At 49.6% G+C, this 22,298-nt stretch overlaps 1 protein-coding gene across 1 annotated transcript in view; it reads right to left on the reverse strand.

The window, feature by feature from the left end:
• Positions 1–22,298, reverse strand: part of ASTN2 (astrotactin 2) — a 366,433-nt gene that overhangs the window by 213,375 nt on the left and 130,760 nt on the right. The window contains exons 6-7 of the mRNA XM_080402294.1: positions 19,024–19,170; positions 7,035–7,202 (exon numbers count right to left, since the gene is read on the reverse strand). Coding sequence (XP_080258420.1) covers positions 7,035–7,202; positions 19,024–19,170 — 315 coding nt within the window. The remainder of the gene's footprint in view (positions 1–7,034; positions 7,203–19,023; positions 19,171–22,298) is intronic.

The following is a 22,298-nucleotide window of genomic DNA, read 5'->3' on the forward strand; positions in this document are numbered from 1 at the left end:
GAGCTTCCTCCGTCTGTGTCCGAGCAAAGAGCATCTCGCATTGTCCGTGCTTCACGCCAGCTTTAGTGCTGGAGCTGCAGAAGGGAGGGCTGGAGCAGTCCGCAGCCATCGTTACCACTGTTAGCATCCACGGCTTCTGGCTTGGGGTGGGCCCATGCTGAAGCTCGCTCGTGCCTGAAGGAAACGAATCTAACAGGAGCCACATCAGAGCTCATTGCTTCCAGTGGCACAGGCATGGTGCAGAGCCAACTACGTGGAGGAAAAGAGCCCTCCAGCTCCTGCCACAGCTTGACCAGCACAGCTAGAGGCTTTAGCTCTCTTTTTTTTTCTATCTAAGCTGAAAGTTGAAGAACTATTCTTCCATTTCATCCACCACACTGCACTGCTGCTTCTTCTGAAAGGGGAACAGGGTCTCGTGCTGCACCCGCACCCTCCCTGGCCCTCCCCACTCTGCCCGGGGAGCAGCAGAGCAGAGCTGTGGGATGAACTGCCAGCGTGCCAGGGTAATCCTGTTAGCCTCATTAGGGCGAGAGGTGATCCACGGCGATAATGCCGCAAGATCCCCCTAATCCACCCACCCAGCGCACAGCATGACGTGGAGGCTTCCGGAGTCCCTATGCTCCCAGGGAAGCTGCTGCTCTTATTGACATTTTTATTTAAGGAGTCGGGAGGGCTTTGGCACTCATGGAGCAAGCCTGTGGCTTGTCAGCCTTCTCCTGGCACTGCCAGTGTGTGTGATTCCCTCTCCACAGCAGCACTTCTATCCCTGGTGTTCGCCCTTGTCCCTGAGGGATGCCCTGCTGTGCCAGGGCTATGCCCCAGCTGCAAAGACACCACTGTGGGGACAAGTCCAGACCCCCGTTGAGGTGGCAGCCTGTCCCCAGAGGCTGCAGGGCTATAAGCACGTGCCTTTCAACCTCTGTGAACACTGCATGTACACACGGCCAGCCGCTTCGGGGCTGCCTCTCCCACCTGAAGTGATGCACAGCCTGGTCTCAGATTTTTGGGTCCCCTCCTACAGCCCCAGCAAAGCACCCCCAGATGCCAGCGAGCCAGGAAGCTGCAGCACCACTTGCCCAGCCACCCTTGGCTCTGCAGCCCGGCTGGGCCATCCCCCATGCAGAGCCCCCATCCCAGCAGTGGGGCGAGCTCCAGCACAGCTGGCTTACCGACACTGCCTCTCGCTTCTCCTCCTTCCACCCATCATGGCACGGGAGGAGAAAGGGTCTGCAAGGGAGGTGGGCGCCAGGCGATAAGCCGAGGCCAAGCATTTTTCAGTAAACAGAGGCGGCCGTTGAGTGCGGTGGCTGCCCGCCCCACCAGCCCTGACTGCACCACTGTTCGCTGCGGGGCCGCGGCACAAAGCCCCTCTCTTCTGGGTGAGTGCAGAGCCATCTCCAGGGTTACCAGACTGATCCGAAGTGGGAGGACTGGAGGGTCCCACCTCCTTCCCTGCTGCAGGGATGCAAAGCCTTCACCCCCATCAGCAGCTTGAGTTGCATGGCCTGAATCCCCTTGCCAGGAGCAAAGGCAGCTGCCAAAAGGCATCCCCCACCCAGTCGCTGCTGTCCCAGCCACCAGCTTGGGTTTTGGCATGGACAATGTCCCCTTGTCACCACTGCCTGCAGTAGGAGCCACTGCCCAGGAGTTCCCATCGAGGCAGGGGGGACATGGGTGCTCCCATGTGGGGTTCATGGGCTGCCTCCTGCCACCGCACGAGACACCCTGTGCTGTCTTTGGCTCTGCTGTTCCCCCATGCGTCCCTCCCAAGGTGGGGGCAATGCCCAGGAGCACTGGCAGCAGCCCTGAGTCACATGTCACCATGTGTCACAAGCCACCAACGGATCAACACAAGTCACCTCATCCCTCCAATGGCCATGGCCTTCAACCTCCCATAATGAAGCTGTTGAGGCCTCAGAGTTTCATCCATGTCCAGAGGAAGCCCTGCATCGATTTATCCTTTGTGAAAGATTTCTGAGCTCCTGACAGAGAAACAACCTCTTCATCCAGCATCTGCAGGAAGTTCGATGCAGGTGAATCAAACCTTGTGCCCTTCAGCCATCTAAAGTGCATGCTGTGACCCCATGGACATCTCTCTCAGGCCATTCTTCCTCACCATTATGGAGAACCCCAGACCCTCAGCGCAAGAGGAGGCCGCAGCGTTCCCTCTGGGGCATGGCATGGCCCAGTGGTCCTCAACGCTGTCTCTGAACCACGTGCAATGCTCACTGCCTTGGCCCGTCTCCCTCCCTGCCTACAGCAACCCCCGTGCAGGCAGATCTGACTGCACCCCTGCACCCTACCCTAGAGCTGCAACCACCCATGGGGAGATGCCACGGGCCCCCTAAAGCAGCACCTCTCCTGGCTGCCCAGCCTCCTCCTGGGGGATGATTACCAGGGAAATGCAAACCCTGGGAACTGCACAAGAGATCTCAGCACCAAGTCCTCCTCCAGACAGGAGCTTCCCTGCCTGCAGTCTGGCCTAAATAAAAATAATAAAACACCAAACCACCTGCTAGCAGCGCTCCCCGAGCTGGCCTCAAACTGGCTGCCGGGCTGTGAGCGCAGCATCGTGTGGCTGCTCAGGTACCTGAGCCACTGGTGCCCCACTGCAGCTTCCCTGGGAGATGCAGCTCCCAGCAGTGCGATGACAAGGATGACCTCGCCAGGGACGGGACAAGACACATGTTTGCACCAGGGTTGGCACCAGGGTTTCCCATCGATAGAGGTGTGCATGAAAGAAAAGTTAAACCCTTGCACCAAAACGCTTCCTTAAAGAGTTTTCTGTGCCCCTGTGAGACAGCAGATGCGGGCCTCTTTTGAGAAAGTGATTCGGAGAAAATTAAAACACATATAAGGATGAACAAGGGTCTTAATAGTTCATGAAATTCCCGACTTCAATGAACAAGCACAACATCTTCAGAGAGCTGCTCCTCAAGCCAGGGTTGGCCCCTGGTCGAGGCCGTGGCTCCTCCAACAACCCCAGCAGCACCAGCTCCCAGCGATGCTCTCTGCAAAGCTTCTCCTCTTGCCCTCGCTATCTGCTGTCCCTGGCCTTTGGGGATGGCACTTTCCAAACCTGAGTCTTTGCTTCATCCTGACAAGAAATGCAATTTCCAAAATGCAGTTTAACCATGGAAGAAACAGAAAGCGGCTCCTGCCCGGCCAGCCTGGCACAGAGTACGGAGGGAAAATCTGGAGTTAATGTGACAGTTATCCCTCCTCTCCCCCTGCCGCAAGTCACTCTCTTCACCCAGATCCATCACAGCACTTAAGCGAAGTTTAACTTCCAAGGATTGCATCTGGGTTTACGCTCTGCATGGATTTCATTCTCATTCTCATCTGCTCAGCTCCTACGTCACGCCGCCAAGGAAGATCTCCCTGGGCACAGCGTGTGGCTGATGCAAGGAAGCAGCGAGAGTGCCCAAGGGTGGACCAAGGCTGATCCACGGTGCCATGGCTGTCACCTGGGGCGAACACTGCCCACAGCTGACCACGGCAAGGCGAGAAGCCACCTCCTGCAGCATTGGTGGGACAGGCCAAGCCAGGGAGATGGGCCCAGGAGCGGCTCCGTATAGCAAAACTCATTCCTCTTCCCTCTTCTCCATGGTCTTTAGACAAGCACAGAAATGCCATTACAAGAACATTAGCAGCTACAGGATTAAACAGTCTAATGGCAGAAAATGAGAGTGTAAAGACAGCACAGATAACCTTAACTCAGCCCCCTCGAAGGCATGCATTTTGATTGCTGTTTATGTATAACACTTCAGCCCGAAGCTAAATTAGCTTGGGAGTTAACTGCCTCATGCCCTGCTTGGTGCACGAAGCAAGCTGTGCCGCCACATGAAAAGAAATCATATATTACATGGTTTTTGACCAAGTTATTAAACTCCATACCTTAGAGAGACAGAACCTCATCTTATAAAAGTCTAAGTCAATAAAGACACTAGGATCCTCCAACAGAGAAAATAGCAGAAGTGCACAAGAACAAACAAATATTACTTGATGTGCACAAAACCTGCACAATATTAAATTGAACTATTGGAGAAAATGGCTGTTTTCATAAACACAGATAAACCCTCACCAAGGCTGGTCATCTCCTGATTTACATGCTCAGTTCTGCAACCTCCAAATCTCCTCACCAGGTTGCCTTTAAAAAATGGCTCTGTTTAAAAATGACTTTCATCTGTCTCCTGCCCGCAAGACCCCTGTTCTACCCGGACAGGAGCACCATCTGCGGCTCTGGTGACAAACTAGCCCATTTGGAAGATGATGGAAACCCCTTTTTTTTTTTTTACCTCCTGCCAATTTTCAGAAAAGACCCTTCACTACCACATCTCATTTGGTCCTTACAAGCCTGTGCCTATTGCTTTGGGGGTGTCATAATTGTGGATGCAAAGGAGAGAATTTCAGTGGAGAGGTGCCTGATTTATAGATGGGGGGAAAAAAATTTCAACACATTTGCACCTGTTAATCAAGGTAGCTATCCATCTCATTTATGCCACTGCTCCAGCAAGCCTGACAGCACAAAATCAGAGGCTGTTTCTTCCAGCATTTGGCCTTAAGGGACCGATTCTCCAGCAGGTCTCTTAAGTGATGCCCACAGAATGTGCAAGTGAATCAGTTTTATGCATACAAAGCAGGTAATTGTGCTCACAAATCAGGATTTGCATATGCTGCTGAAAACGGATGCTCTCATAAACGTTACCGGTGCCGTAAGGGAGGCCAGTGAAAAAGCAAGCACTCCTGAATTGTACACAGAGGTATCCCAGTGCATGGCACAAGCGGTGGCGCGGGCAGCATACTCCACATCTGTCCAAAATACAGAGAGCAAGGAGAGCTGACTGCAAGTCCCAGAATTCAACAGACTTTCTGTTCTCTTTTCAAGCAGCACAGTCAGCATCTACCAGGATGGGGCGTTCTGACTGAACCTCTTCAGCTGAGGACAGCATCCCGACCCTGGCAAGGGACTGTCCCATCTGACATGGTGGCTGGGGAAAAGCCACCGTGTCACATCTGCAGGGGGAAGACCCTCAGCAGCCTCCATTTATTTACATATTTGCAGTCATGTCAGACCAACCGGCTTGGCTGTTTCCAAGGCAGGGAGGAAGGAAAAACATGATATTTTCCTCATGTGCAGATGTTGGTGCTCCCTCTGAAAAGCTCTGATGAGCTGGTGCTTTGCAATGCGGGTTTGAAACTCGTCAGGGGGCAGCAATCATTTAATTAAAGAGTGAGTCACAAGGCAAAGACACAAGGGAAGGCAAATTAAGGTCAGGCAAGCAAAATATATTTTGGTATATCCTAGTGTTTCAGAGCCTCCGTTTTCACTGTGGATTATTATTCATACTGAAGTGGTACTTGGTGGCTGGATGAATGAGTCAGCACATCGTACGGACAGATCTTACATAAAATGCCAGCCCAGAAGAGGTCTTTGGTGCTGGGAAGGGCTTGAGTCTCACCAGACAGAGCATACATGAGCTGGGGGCTCCTGTCCAAACGTGTGGCAGGAGCCGGTGGTGCTACCACCAGGGGTGAGTCCTGCCCACAGAGGTTTGCCTACACCTCGGAGCAAGGAAGCTTTGGGACAGGGTTGTATCCACACTGCCATGGAGAGCGGCTCCAACGGTAAGACTAAAGACAGATTAGCTACAAATGTGCTGGAGGACCTCAAATGTGGTTTTGCTGCTCTTCACAGGAGAAGCCTTTTAGATTTTCATCCTCTAGATGGTCTGAGGACAAACCTCAGTCCACCCTCCTCATGGATGCTTCACCCAGCACAAGAGGACAGAGGGCAGGGGAAACCCCCAGCACCCATTGCTTGAGATGCTCACAGAGACGATAAAATCCCTGACCTGGAAAGGTTGAAATCTAGACAAGATTTATGTCCCATAGTAAAACCACAGGCCTGCCTTTCTCACGGTGATAAAAACAAATCACCCTTAAAAATAGAACGATGCTAATAAAAATAAATCTAAAAATACATGCGGTGTATCACGGAGCTACAGTCTGCTCCCAGCCCGGCATGGAAACTTCTCACCAGTTAAAGGCTGGTCAACGGTGATGAACTTCAGTGGTGCTTGGGGCCGTGTCCTGGGGTAGGGTGTCACAGAGGTACTTCCAAAATTTTGTTTTCAGCGGGTGGTTACTACGTCTTAGGAAGTTTGGACATCCTAAGAGGATTTTTGATTTAGGCTTTGAAATCCAGCCTGACTGGCCAGTCCTGCTCTCCCCCGTGGCATGGCGCACCCCATGTTACAAAAACCCAGCACAGCCCCCGAGCCACCTTCCTGTGCAAGGTCCTGTCACCCGCGTCAGCTGAGGAGATGGCACCTGCTGGCTGGGGTCACACACACACTTCCCACCCACGCAGACCCCCTGCCTCCATTCACTAGTTGCACGTTTGCTGTTTTCTGTGTTTCCAGCCCACTGCAGGCTCCAGGACCCCCATTTATCACGCAGGAGCACACAGGCCAGAAGGAAAGGTGACACTTCTCCTTTGCCCAGCCCCACATCGCACAGTCCCAGCAGGGCAGGTTGTTGCTTCACAGGGGCAGCCTTTGCATGCAAGCAGAACATGCTCAGCAAAATGTCATTTACAGATGAGGAAAGGTGACACACTTCACAGCTCCCTGAGGAAGGGTTGGTGGAGAGATCCAACCTAGGTGACCATCAGGCAGGAGCACTAATGGGAAACTTGGTGCTCTACAGTGGAATGGCCCAAAAAGAAAAGGGACAGAGATGGGGCAAACTGATGAGTAGGTATTTGACACTGGACAGCAAAATAGCACAACTTAGAAGCAGATAAACTCCACGTGCCTGCAGCTGCCACACTGTGCCCATTGTGCCCATCCTCTTTACACTTTACTGATGGGGGTCACCACTGTGTGACCCTGCTGGTACCTCTCGGTCCCCCATGCCTAGCACCAGGCTAAAGCAGAGGTGAGCCAAGCAGGCCTCAAAGTATCCAGAGACAAACCTCCCTCACATCTCCAAGTTTGTCAAGGTCTTCATGCTTCCTCAGCCTCTCTTACCTGTTTCTTGATCACACAGCTGCTCACAGGCATCGGTGGTCCTCTGTCCACAGAGGTCTCTGACCCAGGGGGATGTGGCATTGATCTGATAGTAGAGGGACAGCTTGGCTGGATTAAGCCAGTCGGAGATGTCCAAGTAGCTCCCCTCGCTCACAACGAAGCTGCTTCCTGGAGGGTAGGAAAAAAGTGTGTCAGTTAAGTGTAAAAATAATAATAAATAAAAAAAGCCAATTGTGTTTTGGCCCAATGACACTCTTCAAGAGCTGCTGTGATGTCAAGATCAACTAAATAATAGTGAGTTCACCAACACCTGGACCCAAAGAATTTCATTTGACCGTTCCTGTCCATACAACTGTGCCCTAACAAGTGGTCCGCCAGCTGGAACGCTCCTATGCTGAGACATTCCCGTACCCAGCATCACGGGATACTGGATTTGATTCCCAGATCTCTGCAGAAATGTGGACAACTGTAATTATCCTGATCCGTACGATTGCAGCATCGCTTCCCCAGCTTGTGCAAGTGGTGTCCACAAGACGCCTGGATGCCAGGCTCAGGGCGCGGGTGGGCAGAGCATCGTGGGCTGCTCCCACTTCAGAGCTGTTGTCGAAGGTGAGTGAACTGCCCCAACACACAACTCCTCGTACGACTGGTCTCGTATCAGAGACACTCCCTCACCCTCTCCCTCCTGAGAGTTAGAAGTGAATTCCTGCCAAAAATCTTTTCTTACAAATTCTTATGTTTCTTTACTTTGTGAAATGTATTTTTCCCCATTGGCATCTGGGAATATGCATCATCTAATTAGCCAAATAGATTTTCAGTTCAGCCCAATCATTTCCTTATCTAACATCTGAGGCCCAGCATCGCTTGGGGGATTTTGTAGGCACAGAGGTCCTCATTAACTCTGATCTTCAATTACATTGATTATAAGACTGCCTCCATAATAGTGCTGCACAGATGAGAGGGGAGCCAAAAAACCTCTGCCATTGAGTGGTGTTTTTCAAAAGTTACCCAGGTAAAAGCCTCTAAAACGAGGGGAGAAGAAACCTTCACAGAGCAGTGGGCAAGGGGAACTGCCAGATAGCCCAGGAACCCAGAGTCACCCTTCCATGAAGTGCTAGGACTTGCAAATGTGGGCAAAATTTGCAACCATGTGAAGATAGAAATCTTTCTTAGCGATTACCCAAGGACAGCAAATCTACAGATCCAGGGCATATTTTCAAGAAACTTTAGGGCTTGTATCACTTAGTAAAAGACTTGGACATCATCTTTCTAAGCACTGCATAAGATTTTAGCTCAATGAAAGCCCAGGAGATTAAAACAGCAAGACAAAAAAAACATAGCAGCAACCACCCCGCATGAACCTGCTTGAACACTAACTCCTAATTTCCTTCTGAAGAGAATCACTGATGCTTCAGCAAGAAGGAGCCCTTCTAAACCTCATCCTCCACCACGTTATCCATGCAAAGGATAAAATAACTAAATCCTGAAGTCAAGTATCCTAGTGAGTAACCCCATTTTCAGGCATCCTGAAGTCTCAGCGTCATACCAATCTGGGCCCTAATTTCACATGATTTTGAGTCTTCTACACTTACACTGTTTATATACCATAAACGTATTCACAGACGCATCTCTACGCTCAAAGCCAATGGAGGCTGCCAAACTACTGACTGTTCAAGCAAATGAAAATTAGACATCCGGGATCCAGCTGCTCTGGAGACACAGCAAGGCAGGAGCCTGCATCACCAAGGCAGCAGGATACATCTCAATCAGACACACGGCAGCAGTAAATTGCTGGGAAAACTCCACAGCACCAGTGGAAAGCATCGAAACGCTGAGCACAAAGTACCTTGGAGCCACGTAATTTTATTTCTAATTATCATTCTTTTCCATGAATATTTAAAGATAGCTTTAAATACCAATAATAACTATTTCTGTTTGGTAAAATAAACCAGCAATGCATCAAGAACCCATTGGGAGTGTTTACCATTTACGCATACGTATCTATGTAGTTACCTGTCCATCTTGCTTTCTTCCTTGTTTTTGTAGTTCCTAAAAAAGAGTGAGGCTTGGGAGGCACGTAAGCACATTCTGAGGCTCAGCTACAGGCAACTCCCTCTGCACCCAAAGACTGAAGAGTGAAACCACCAGCTCTTGATTAAATCCCTACTTAATGAACCCCACTTCTAGTTAAAATACAGCCAAGCTGAAAGTAACAGAAGCAAATCAGACATAAAATAGTCATGTAATTACTATTCATAACGACAAGAGTGAGTTGAGCTGGCAGAGCATCCTGGCCCAGGAGCTGCTACACGGAGGGGAGGACCTCATGGTCGGGGTGGGCGATGGAGCTCCCCACCAGCCCACCAGGCTGAGCTCCTCCAGGAGGAAGAAGCGCATTCATGACACTGCTGCCAGATTTTAATTTCCTTTGGAAAATCCAGCCTATTTGCTGTTGGGTGTGTAAAAAAGCCCACAATGACTACCTGTTTGTGGAAGTACCTCCTCAATCAACACCAAAATGTGACACCTGGCCAGGAGCCAATAGCATCTCTTTCAGCAGAATTTTGGCATCCATGTTCAACCACGATTGGGAAGCTTGAAATCATTTGCAAATTGATAAAGCTTTGCCATATTCTGTATATAGAAAGACCTTCCCAAACACGAAGCAACTTAAAAAAGAAAAGTCCTGGTGTCTTCAAGATTAATTACTTATTGTGATTTCACTAAGTCTGAGTGAGAAATCATCCTCAACTTCAAAAGTGGTGTGGCAGAGGTGAAAACAACTGAATCTAAAATCCCTGAATTTGAGTTCAGTGTAAAATAGAGGCTGTCTACTTCAGTCTAAGAAACAAAAAAACCCAACCAAATTAAAAAAAATAAAGCCACCACCACCCCAAACCTGGGGAAACTAAAGGTTTTAGTTAATCCCCTCCTTCCTAGAAGGGAAGGGACAACTTCCAGCAAAGAAACATCTCACATCTTTGAAGCCGAGTGTGTTGCAGCTCAGCTGGGTAAGATTTCTAGAAACATTCACAGACACTCTCATCACCTTCACTCCCATTGAAAATACAAACAAACATACATCCCAACCTTGATCCCTTTGTAGCTTGTCTGGGAAAAAAACAACAGGAAAAGGCATTTTACAAATATTTTGAAAGCTAAAATTCTGAAGATTTCAAAGCCTTTTCACACAGGTTTTCTCTTTATTTTCAAAGAATCCACACACAAGAAACAGTTTTCAGAAGTCACCAATGCACACTTATCAAAACCATCTTGAAAAGCTCAGAAAGGGCAGGTTGAGTATCAAATCCTTTTAGAAACTACCAAGAACAAATATTTTCTAAGCAAAAGCTGTTTCAAATGTCTTTAGCTTGCTGGGAACACCAGCCAGGCTTGTTTTCACCAAGGCGCAGCCTCTCAATGGAGGAAAATCAAGGAGGAGGGAAGGGGGGTGATGGGGAACCCCAGGGGCTCACACTGCCAGGGCAGCAGGGGGTTGACCCCACTCTGAACCACCCCCTGAAAGCCTGCCTTGAGGACCTCAGACCCCACCAAACGACCCCCACATCCAGCCTTAAGCACACCTGCAGTCACTGCCTGTGGACCCTGGGGAGCAGATCTCGGCAGACACTCGGAGAGGCCGTCCACCCTGCTGTCCTCTGCTGCCAACCCCGTCCCTTCCCAGGTGTCCTCTTAGCCACAAGTTTTGAGCTTTCTGCTAAAAAGCTGGATGAAATCTCCCTTAAACAGAGACATTGAGGTCTCAGGGTAAAGCAATCATCAACCAAACACGGGAATACAGCAACAAAGCAGCACCTCTCCACCCACCACCACCTCCCAGAAACCCCCCCAGCAGGACACGTCCCTCGAGCACTGGTGGCTTTATGGGCCAGTCTATGCTGGAGAGCAACACTGCAGTACCACGGAGGACATCAGTACATCGCTACACAACCGCCTCCCAGCTCCACGAGGTCCGGTAGCCCTTCGGGGGACTGATTTGTTTGGGGGTTTGTATGCATGTGTTTCCCCCACCTGCCCTTTCCTTCTCCAACCCTGATCAAAGGCAGCTCAGTTAAGGCAGCATCGAAAGTTCATGTCTGTTATGCTGGGGTCTCCTTCCAAGTTCAGTGAAACTGCTTAAGCTTTGACAAAAGAGGCTTGAAGTTTTGACATTTCAAAAATCATTTTCCAAAACACATAAGGATAAAACAGCTCTGAAGAGATATCTAACAAGGGAAAAGAACAAAGCGCCCAAAAGGCAGCCAAAAGGGTTTGGCTTTTCCTTTCTCTTTTTTTTCCAAGGGGAAAGATCAAAAAATATATTTTTTTTAAGAATGTCTGTTTCTTCCTCTCTCCGCTCTTTTTGTCTTCTTTGGTCCATTCACTGTTTCTTGGCCAATGAAATTCCTTTTCATCTAAAATTAGTATTTTTGTTGGAAAGCTACAGGAGGTCACGCTACAGGTTGCTATTAATGTATCCATTGCTATGTTAACATACAATTATAATCCTGTTACAGATATTTTTTTAAACACTAGAGGAAGGACTATCCCTCTTGCTCCATTCTATAGGTACAAAGAACATCCCTATTTGATTTCTTTAGAGGACTGGAGTTTTTTCCTTGTTAAACTTCAAAGAACATTTCCCAAAGAGACAACTCCTCCCTTATCAGTGTTTTCCACTGATCGGCTCTCACTCTCCTGTCCTGGTCCCAGGGAAAGAAAACAACTGCTTCTTAAGTTCTTCAGAAAGTGCAGAAGAAGCAGACAGATGTTGGATGTCCAGGACACACTGACCTAAGCAAGCAAACCAGGCTTGGTGCAGGATTGCACCCACAGATGAAGGTGGTGTTCAGCTTTACCACCCCTCTCCCGCTCAACACAAAACGTAATTTTGGAAAACCTGAAAATCTGCAAACTCTTAATTCTGTATTATAATTTGAATCCAAGGACAGGATCACACCAGGTTAAAATCCAATCTATCCATCTCATCTTGTTTTTCAAATGGTTTCTCTCCTGCACAAGACGAAATGCTTAAACAGAAAGCTACAAGAGCAAGCTTCTAACTAAACAAAAGCCTGGAGACACACCTTTACTTTACGCTTCCATCAGCCCAAGTGCACACAGTTTACACCGTCCACGGGGCTTGGCTTAAGGATGTGTTGTCAGCACAGAAACTGCCTGCGTGGCCGTGGGCTGCTCATGCCAGTGGTCCCCAACCCGCCGACCATCAAACCTGGAGACCCCCGCCCCTTAGGAACACTGTCAGTCCTGCCAGAGCTTTTTCACTCTGGCAAAGCAGAAGCAAATTAGTGATGCAAATCTGTACGTAATTACAGCTAAGACTAGAAGCGTCTTTCCTGTGGGAGGAGCAGGGTTACAGTTTAAGTGTAAAATTGCACTTTCTTGATAATTCTGACAGACTCTTTCTTTGGGTTTTCTTGGCAGTCAGTCTTGATTTCGCCAGGGCTGAACTGACAAGCAACGCACGCATTTAACTTTATAGAGCAGGTGACGACCTGGCCAACGTTTCCCAAACCCAAGCCAGATGCCATCTCCCGGGCCCTGCCTTGTGGTCAAGCTCACACTGCAATGACATCTCCCATGGCGTTATTAGGGAATATAATTGCACAGGTGTTAGTAACAGCACATCTCTGTCCTATCTGGGCCAGCACTGGCTGAGACTGAGATTAGACTCCTTAATGCTCCCTATCTCCCAACTCCCACACTCAGCCTGGGGCTCTTTCTCAGTGATGCTCTTTAGATACTGGACAAGGGTTTGGGGAAATCCAGCCTACATCTAATCACATCACAAAGTATACGACAGGTAAGTTATGCTAAGCTTTAAAAAACACAAAGTGTGGGTGAATGGAGATTTTTCAGCTAGCTGCAAGACCAAACATCCTCCCAGGGCAGCAGCAAACACAACCAAGAGGCAGCCAGTGCAAAGTTAATATGCCACGGGGCCAAGGCAAGCTAACACCCACTCGCCAAGAGATTGCAGATCAGCAATGCCACTTGGTGGGAGAAAGATAAAGTGAAGTAGCATGTTCCTAGCTCTGCAGCCTCCAAAAATCCTCACTGCATTGCTGCATCATTGCTGCTGCAGGTATCCCATTAATTCTTTTTGGAAGGCAAGCGTGGCCTAAGCCAGCTTCTCAGGAGGGACCCACCACCATGCTTCAAGCGCACAGGGCCTCATCCTGCAGATGCAGGTCAGTGTTTGCATCTCTCCATCTATGGAAAGGAGCAGGGTTAGTTAGTCAAAGACATTGTGCCTTACTGCAGTCTTCCCTCACCATCCCTCTCAAATTAGAGGGTAAACGGTGTTGACAGAAGCTCAGCAGGTGCCGGGAGATGCCGCCTCCCCAGTGGCGGGCACATCCTGCCTCTCTCCGGGTGCAGGAACTCCCAGCTCTGAAGCAGCCCCTGCTGACACCATCCAAATACCAATACCAACTGCCCTGGCTTTACTCCAATGAATTCTGCAAAGGAGAAAGGAAGAGGCATTTGCCTTCCCTTGCAAGCCGAGCTGTCCCGGCAGCCAGGCGCGCTGGCAGCAGGCGCATGGCCAGGGGAGCCAGGCTGGCACCGGGAAGAGCTGAGCGCAGGATCACAAGCCTGTCAAAGGCACGATATAAACATGATGTACTTCAGCCTCCAGAATATTATTAGTTCTTCATGCAAAGAGCATTCGCGCCGTAAAACCGTCTCGGAATCCCTTTGATCCACGCTGATACAGTTTATAAATTGATGTTAATATTTAGAGTTCATGTCTGGTAGCGCTGCAGCCATTTGCTCACACTTTCTTGCCAACCAAACAGGCACAGGAACAGGAGCGAGCTCTAATGCAGACACAGAGGTGACCTGGTGATTAAGAGCTGATGGAATTAAATGCAATTTGTAAAGCTGCCCCAAAACATGGCCACCTTACAAGAAACACGCAGGGTCCAGAGTAGCCAGATGTGGCCTTGAGTCTGCAACAGGAGAGTATTGCTTCTGCTGAAGCCCCGAGCCAGGTTTCTGTACAGCATACCAGGCACCTCTGTGGCAGAATGGCTCCAGGGGGCAGAAAACAGCAAAAGAAAAAACTTGTTTTAAGCCAACGAATTCCCTCTGCTGATTTCAGAGGGGGCTGGGACCAGCTGGAGAACGTGGGGGACCCCAGTGGCAGCATCCCTCTGAAAGCTCAGAGAGATACTTTTGAGATCAGATCCCTTCCTCCGTCCTTTTGCTATATACCTGGGGTGCTGCACATGTAAATAAAAGAGCAGCTCCAGATTCTCCTTGCTGTGAAATGGGATGGGGAAGCAGCTGGGCTCCCACCTCCTGCTGCTCATTTCTCTGTGGCTGCACGTGCACATGGGCTGAGCACGTGCGCAGACAAGCACCTGAGGACACAAGCTAACGCCTGGTCACCTCTGAGGGCTGCAGAAGATTGAGCAGGAGATGTCAAAAGCAAACAATTTAAAGCAACATATTTAATTAAATTCAAAATGAGAAGTTGTTGCGAGTCCAACAATTGCAGTCTGCAGAGCTCTAGCAGTCTCTGGGGAAAATTAACACAAGCTGCTAATAGGAACATCCAATTCCACCAGCGTCTTGGAGGAAACAGTGGTGGTGGTAAGGTAGGAAATAATCTTGAGATGAAACAATTAACTATCAGCTGTGTGATAATCACAGAATGTCATCATTCAGACAGGCAGACACAGATGCATGAAGCTTAAAAGAAAAAAAAAAAAAAAGCCACAAAGAAGCTTCCTCCATCTCTGCCATCTTGTCAGACCCTCAACCCCACAGCATGGCCTCCAGTGGCAATTCCACTTCCCATCGCTCTCCTGGCTTTGCACGGGGTGCGAAAGGGTTTGCTTTCCTCCCGCCATTGCTTGCAGGGCAGTGTTCATCCTGGGGGAACTGATCCGTGTTTGCAGGAGGGCTGAAGCCCGAGAGGCAGCTCGGAGCAGAGCCCACCGCGAGGACCGTGCCTGCGCGCACGGTGCCTCTGCTCGCTGACCTCCGTAAACCACCCAGTCTGCAGTTCAGCAAGGTGCCAGGCAGAGGGTTTACCACATCTCCTCTGGGATGTGCCTCAGAAGAGGGGGGGAAGGAGGTAGTGAATGCCCTGAGATGTCTTTGAAGGGACAGAAACCTGCTTTATGCCCTTTGCTTTATTTCCACTTATAAACCAAAGCCCTACAAGCCCCTAGCTAAATGTAGCTCGTGCTTCCTTCTGTACGCACCGGAGGCTCTCACCTACCTCTCCTACTGAAGTACCCAGATACAAACATCCACCCACACCGTATATAACCTCTTTGCAGGCTGTAAAAATGGGAAGCTTTAATTGATACTATATTTCAAACTGTTGTGCAGCAAGGACATGCTCCAGGCTGAGTCCTCTAGGGTATCTTTCTCCAGCCCTGCCTTCCGTGCAAGCCGCTCCCATTGCTGTACCTCTACTTTTTGAATGATTACTTACACGAAAGAAAAACCCCCAACCCTACTGTTGAATGCATAGAGCTGAGTGGCTCACATATTCATAACAGGTTTTATTACTCAGATAGAGGGACTCTCCTTCCTTTCTTCCCCCTTTGACACTGCTAAAGGGTCCTCTAAATAATGCTTTGCATTTCCATATAGTCATAAAAGCCACTACTATTCTTTCTATAAATCTGAGCCATCTCTGAAATCAGTGATGCCTTCTGCTCAGCAGAGGCAGAGGCTACCCCAAAACATGACACCCTGGAGCAGCAGAAGGGAGAGGATGCTACAACCAGCACACCCTGAGAGAAGGTTTAGAGGCACCGACCTGTCCCACCGAGGCAGGAGACCCCAGCCCTCCTTGCCAGCTCCTGCCAGGCTTGCCTGGGTCTGGCTGCCCTGGGAAAGGAAGGCATGGCAGCTGTGCAAACCAGCCAGTAATTGCTCAGAGGGGAGAGGAGCAGGGCAGGTGAACAACATCAAATGAACAAAAGAAAGAAAACGAACCGAGAGAGAGAAATAAGGGCAATAGAGACAGGCTGGTTATTAATACTGCTGCTTGGAACGTATCCTCTCAGCCTTTGCTGCCAGTTGGCTTCTGGTCCCAGTCCTTCCCCTCCCCTTTCCCATCCAGTGACTTCAGTGGGCTTGGGAGCTTCTTTCTCTAACGCTGTTGCTCGCTGCAGAGGGGAAAGCTGCTTTCCTCCGAGGCTGGAGGCATTTGGTGGGGCTTTTCCCCCTCCTCCTTTTCCCAGCTTGGCTTTAGCTCCTGGTGTGCTGGAGCTTGCTGGCATCTATTTAAAGTTTCCTTCAAAGATGAGTTTTCATCTGCTAGGAGAGGGATTTCTTTCAGCCTCTGCTTTTGTTTGGCTTTTCCTGCAGAGGTGTTGGGAGCTGCTCCGCTTTAAGATTTTCCTTGGCTACTGGCATCTATTGAAATACCACATTTCAAAAAGGAACGAGAGGGTACCCTTCTTTCACATGGGAGTATCTCCCATGAATGCACCATCCTTGCCTTCTCACAGAGCCTGCCTTATCACTGTGCAAAATACAAAAAAGAACAGCTTCGGGAACCAGACTATTTAAGTGCACGGCAGCATTTACGAGATGTGGTGCACGCCATCAGGTGCCGTGTGCGAGGCTGGTTTCAGACTGATCACAGCTCCCAGCCTCGGCCAGGCCAAAGACATCAGCTCTGCCATCGCCTGGCTCACAGGGGGATGCCCACACCAACCCTCCTTTGCACCTAGGCAGAAAAAGATCTAAACCCACCCAGGAGATGGCCAGGGAAAAGAAGTCCCCTATTTTCCATCAGTGTAAAACTCTGGGTGCCAAGCTGCTGCAAGCACAGCGAGCCACGTTCTTCCTGGGTATCATTAAAATTTCCCAACACAGCTCAGTTCCGCGATGTCTTTAAATTTTTTATAATATTTTGCTGTCAGTTGGGTGCCACCCTGGGATTTGTTGTTATTCAAAAAGAAGGGACAACTTTAAGAGCTTTTCTCTTCCCAGGCAAGGGACTCCGCCATCACATAAAATGATGAGATTTCAGTAAAAGTGATGGCCACTGCAAAACGTCTTGGCTGCTTCTATGTGAAGAATTTGACTGTTTCTCATAAAAAATATTTAAAAAGTTTTCACAGTTTGTAATTATATTTTACAGTTTCATTACAAAGCTCATTTTAATTCTTTTCCAAACCGTTTTCACCAGTCCTCTTGCCACTTTCTCTTCGGAAAAGTCATTAAGTCAGGACTGGAGATCATCCCATTTCCCCCAGTTTCAAGGATATTAATCTGTTTTATTGGTATTTCATTGTCATTTCCATTCGAGTGTTCTCCATATTTGCATAATTTGCATCGCCACCCCCTTCCCGGTGACAAGCACAGGCTCAGCTTTTCACTTTCATTCTACAGAGTCACATTGCATTTTGTTTTATTTCCTTTTTCAAGGAAACGCTGTCTTCCTGGGCCAGAAGCAGGATGCCGAGGTCCTGTCTCCATCACTGCCTTCCTGGCTGACCTTCAGCAAGTACCAAAACCCACTGTGATCTCCCGGTCCAAGTGAGGAACTGGCCAGTGTCCATCTCGAAGGGACACGAGTTAACACTGCAGCAGCCTCATTTCCCAAGTGCAAAACCAGTTTCTGTTCTCCAGCTATTCAGAATAACCATCTGTGAAGACTTCAGGATATTTATGTGCAGCCTGAGTAATCCTTAAAGCCTTTTAGAAACAGGTCAAGGCATAGACAAGTCCCTTGCTTCAAGTTATGCTGTTTTCATGTCTCCCCTCTACCGATGTCCCGTCCCTCCAATCTGAGATCACAAAGTAGACGCTCACCTCCTCTTCCCTTAAGGGATGAAGCTTTGATGGCTGGGGTTGCCCACGTACCTGGAGATTGGGCTGTGATTTCCAGTCAGCAGATCAGAGCAGATGCAGCCTCACCCACCAGCAATGGAGGCATCAGCCTACTGCACACAACACCCGTCTCGTAAGCACCATCGGGTGCAGACATAGAAGTGGGGTTAAGGAGGCAGCGAGGGTCAGTGGTGGGGCTGGGGAGAGCACGTGCTCCATCAGTGTTGCAGTGCAGGTAATGTCCTACGAATGCATGTCACAGCCCAGGAGAAACCACTCCTAGCAGGGCTTAATCTCACTTCAAACACACTGGTGAGTCCCTCCCCGCCACAGGGCGATAGTCTAAGCCCCCCCTCCACCACCTCCTACTGCTGCCACGCCACCACACCTCTTTAACCATCTACATCTCCCCAAAATATTAATCCCCCCCAAGAGCTGCCCTCCATCCCAGCCCCCAAAGTGGGAGGCTGTACAGGAGCTCACCATGCTGGGACACCCCAGCAGGTGGTGATGCACTGGCTCCACGCAGCATATTTCTGGCAGAGAAAAAGTGCCTCCTCCGCATGCCCCAAGCAGCAAGATGAGTGCAGGAGCTGAGGAATTGGAACCGACTGAATAATGGGTCCCGTCTGCTGGAAGAAAATGAAATTTGCCCTCATGTTACTGAAAACTTGCACTTGACGCTCACTGCACATTATAAAGAAAAGGTCAGTGAAACACAACAAATGCAAGGAGCCCAGTTGGAGAAAACAATAAATAGTGACAGCAGCCCTTGTCTAATTTTTCAGAGCATCTCTGCCTTTGCTCAAACCCTAGCAATTTCACTCTGCACTGCTGCAAGGGGCTGGGATGAGCAGCTTTGCTGCTGCAGGACAGGAGGACATTTGTCTGTGCAGGCTCCCAGGGCTCATCAACGAGTTTAGAGGAAAACAGGAATATCCATCAGACACAAGGAGCAGTAGTAGTAGCAATAATAATAATAACAGTAATAAAGGACACAATTGAGATTTTGGCCTTGAGCTTGCAGATGTGCTTTGCTCCTCTGGGAAGGGGTATCCCTGCAGCTGAATGCGGCCAGGGCAATTCTCAAAAAGAGGAACCCCGTGTCCCAAACACACCCAGGTGGGGCAGTGGGGTCCAAGACCCCAGAGGATCTTACCATCCGCGATGAAGTGCTCAGGTACATGAAGCGTCACCTTGACAGTCAGCGGGCAGGAGAGCTGGGAGCCGCACACCACGGCCAGGACGCAGGAGCTGACTGCAATGAGGGTCAGCGCCGTCTTGTTGACAGGGCTCTTCATCGAACCTGGAAGGCAGAGAGAGGGGTGGGTGGCCACAAGACAAAGCTGTACTAGAGGCTTGCTTGGCCTTCCCCTTCCCTGTGTGGATGCAGGAGAGCTCCAGCCTTGGGGAAGGGCAGGCACTGAAAACAAAAACTCAGCTTGGTAGCACTGGAAGAGCTCCTGAGGTCTGCAAACCCCATCATTCCCATCACACTTTGTTTGGCTGGGTTTTCAACATTCCTCCCGTTCCACTCATTCAGTTACATCCATCTTGGGGACTATATTTTCCCAGAGGAGGAAGGAAACCTGCTCAGAGCCCTGTACAGGCCCTCACCCTAGGAAGCCCTCCTCCTGCCAGGCTCCCCCAGTGAAGGCACCAGCACTTCTTGCCAGCCTTGGTTTATTTGGCAAATCCTGTCAAGTTACAAAGAATAATTAAGCCAAATCTGAGGGCTGCCTGGACTGTGGCATTGTTTGCTTTCACTTAATGCCAAGAGAAATCTACACCTGTAGATGTTATATAGCACCAATGAGCGCTAATCATTTGCACAAATATATATCAATATTCAGTCATCACAAGGGGGCTACACTAAACAACAAAGCGACCTACAGAGCCAGCCACTTCTGACAGGCAGGAGATACTGCAAAACAAGTTTTATTCTGTCAGGCAAAGAAATCTCCCACAAAGCAGCTCTATATTTTCTGACACACAAAAGCCAGCTGCCGAAGCAGGTACCCAGCCCACCCGGTCCCCAGCAGGCACATGTGGGTCACTCTCAAAGTCCCATCCCTCAGCGTGATGGCCACGTGCCTGGCGCCATGGCTAAGGGATGCCAGCACCATGAAATAAGCCCACGAGGCTGGGGAGAAACCCATCACCCCACAGCTCCACTCAGACCTGCACGATTGGCTAGGCTTGGCTGGTGGCTTCTATTTTATTTGGGCTTTTTTTGAAGCATTAGTCAAAAGTCAACGAGCCAACGAGAAGCTTGAGCATCTGCATGTCTAGAGAGGCTGTCAGCAGGTACAAACCCACGGGGTAACCTCATGGAGCAGTATAATATTAAGATGACTGAATCACTGTCAACTGCAGTTGGGTGGGAGAGAGCAACCCCTGAACTGCAAGGAAGGGGGTGAAGCTGGGCGATACAGGCTCATCAGAAAAGACCTGGCTGCCCCAAGAGATTCAGATGCCCTTGTTGGACACAGGACAGGAGCATCCACATGTTGAAATAAGACATCCTCCATTGATGTCCGCTGCCCGAGAAGGGAGCAGCCCTGGACCCTGCACCCTGGAGGCAGCACTGCTCGCTCCCTGCCCAGCCTCTCTGGACCTGGGGCTGCCCCACCGTTGCTCCGACTGCACCGCATCCCTTACGGCCACCTAGTCCGACACCTCGCAGCAGTGCTCTGCTCTGCTCAAGGCTAATGACAGACAGCTTGCAGAGCAGCCAGGTCCCTTCTCCAGTGCTTGTCATCCTGAATAAAAACCACCTGGGGAGTATGGCAATGCCAAGGAGAGGGCACAGCCCAGCAATTAACCCCAGGCACCGTGCACTTTATTACGGTGCAGCTGAGATGAGCGAGTTCCTGGCAGACCTGACCGTGTCCCTGCTCAGGATTCAGGTGAGGACACTTACTTATTTTTGGAAGCCAATCCAGCCTCCCCCCTGTTGCTCCCCTGGCCCCTGCCATTTCATCAGCAAAGCGAGATTTAAAAAGCATCAGTCTGAAAATTGAACGGGAAATACATCCAGCAGGTTAGCACTTGCACACCCTGTAATTTGACCGAAGCTGCTGTTAGAAATGCTGGTGCCAGGGCAGGGATCTCACGCTCGGCCCAACCTGTGTTTTCCAGGCAGGGCAGCATGCCCCACCGAAGCATCCCCTACTGCAGGATGGAGCCTGCACAGCGGATGCTCCAACCAGCATCTGCAGGACAGGAGAAGTGGTTGATGCGCTGGAAAACACACCCATCACTACAACCGCCAGGAGTATGCAGATGGATTATTTATGAAGCATCTTTTACTTTCCTTATGCATGCATCATCTAAACAGCCTTCCCACCCCTTTTTCACAGCTTTATTGCCTATCTCGTGTGCCCTTCACCTTGCAATCCCGATTTTTTCTTCCCAATCTGTATTCATATCATCTGCATAAGTTAGCACCTCCTCGGGAGGCAAACTCAGCCTCTCACTGGGCATACTGTGCCTGCACAAACCCTGCGTTGCCTTGAAGTTACTACACGAACACAAAAAGGAAAAAGAGGGGCGGGGAAAAAAAAGGAAAAAATCCTCCATTAGGATAAGTGGACATGGCCAAATATACAATAGACCACAGAACACTGGATTTTACCATTATAAATCACCTTTCAATCCAGGGTCTTAAAGTGCTTTGCAAACATTAAATCACAAATCCCTTACAAGTTAGACAAGTATTATCCCCTTTTCACAAAGAGCCTGAATCACAGGTACGATGGCAGCTTTCACCATCCTGCTGTGGATGCGAAGCTGCAGGAATTAGAATCTGGGAGCTCCCACCCCCATCAGTCCATGTGGCTGCTTCTTTCCCCATGACTGAGAGGGGCACAGGAGCTTAAAAGAGCAAAAAGCCCATTACAGCTCAATGAGCTTGAGCTTGGCTGTCCAAGGAAAGGGACAATGTGCTACAAGTCTCCTTTAACTACCTTCCCTGCTCCCCTGCCTCCTGCGCCCCGCTTGTTTCCACCATGGCGCTAATTATTGACCTCTAGAACCGCCTGACATTGGCTTTGACCAACTGAACCAAAACAACAGGTCTTCTGCTTGAGCAGAAATTGGATTTCCAGCTCAGCTTTTTATTGCTCATGGGCAGTTTGTTGCCAAGTTTGAAGGGAGGCTGCTGGAAAAGCAGATCCTTCCCTTGTTCTTTAAATAAAGGGACACAGCTCCTGTTTTCCATCCCATTGCCTGCTCTTCAGACCACTGATGCTCCAGCAGAAGCACTTCTGTGCTGCATTTAAACGCCCATCTGGAGATAAAGAGCTTCATGCCAGGCCTCTAAAACCACAAGCAAATGTGTTCTTAGCAAGCCACTGCTAACAAAACCAACCTCAGCGGGTTCACCAGAGCTTCATGCTCCTGTTCAAGAGGTGAGACAAAAATGATCCATCC

This window comes from Falco punctatus (genome assembly GCF_963210335.1).
Source record: "Falco punctatus genome assembly, chromosome: 9".
Lineage (NCBI taxonomy): Eukaryota > Metazoa > Chordata > Aves > Falconiformes > Falconidae > Falco > Falco punctatus.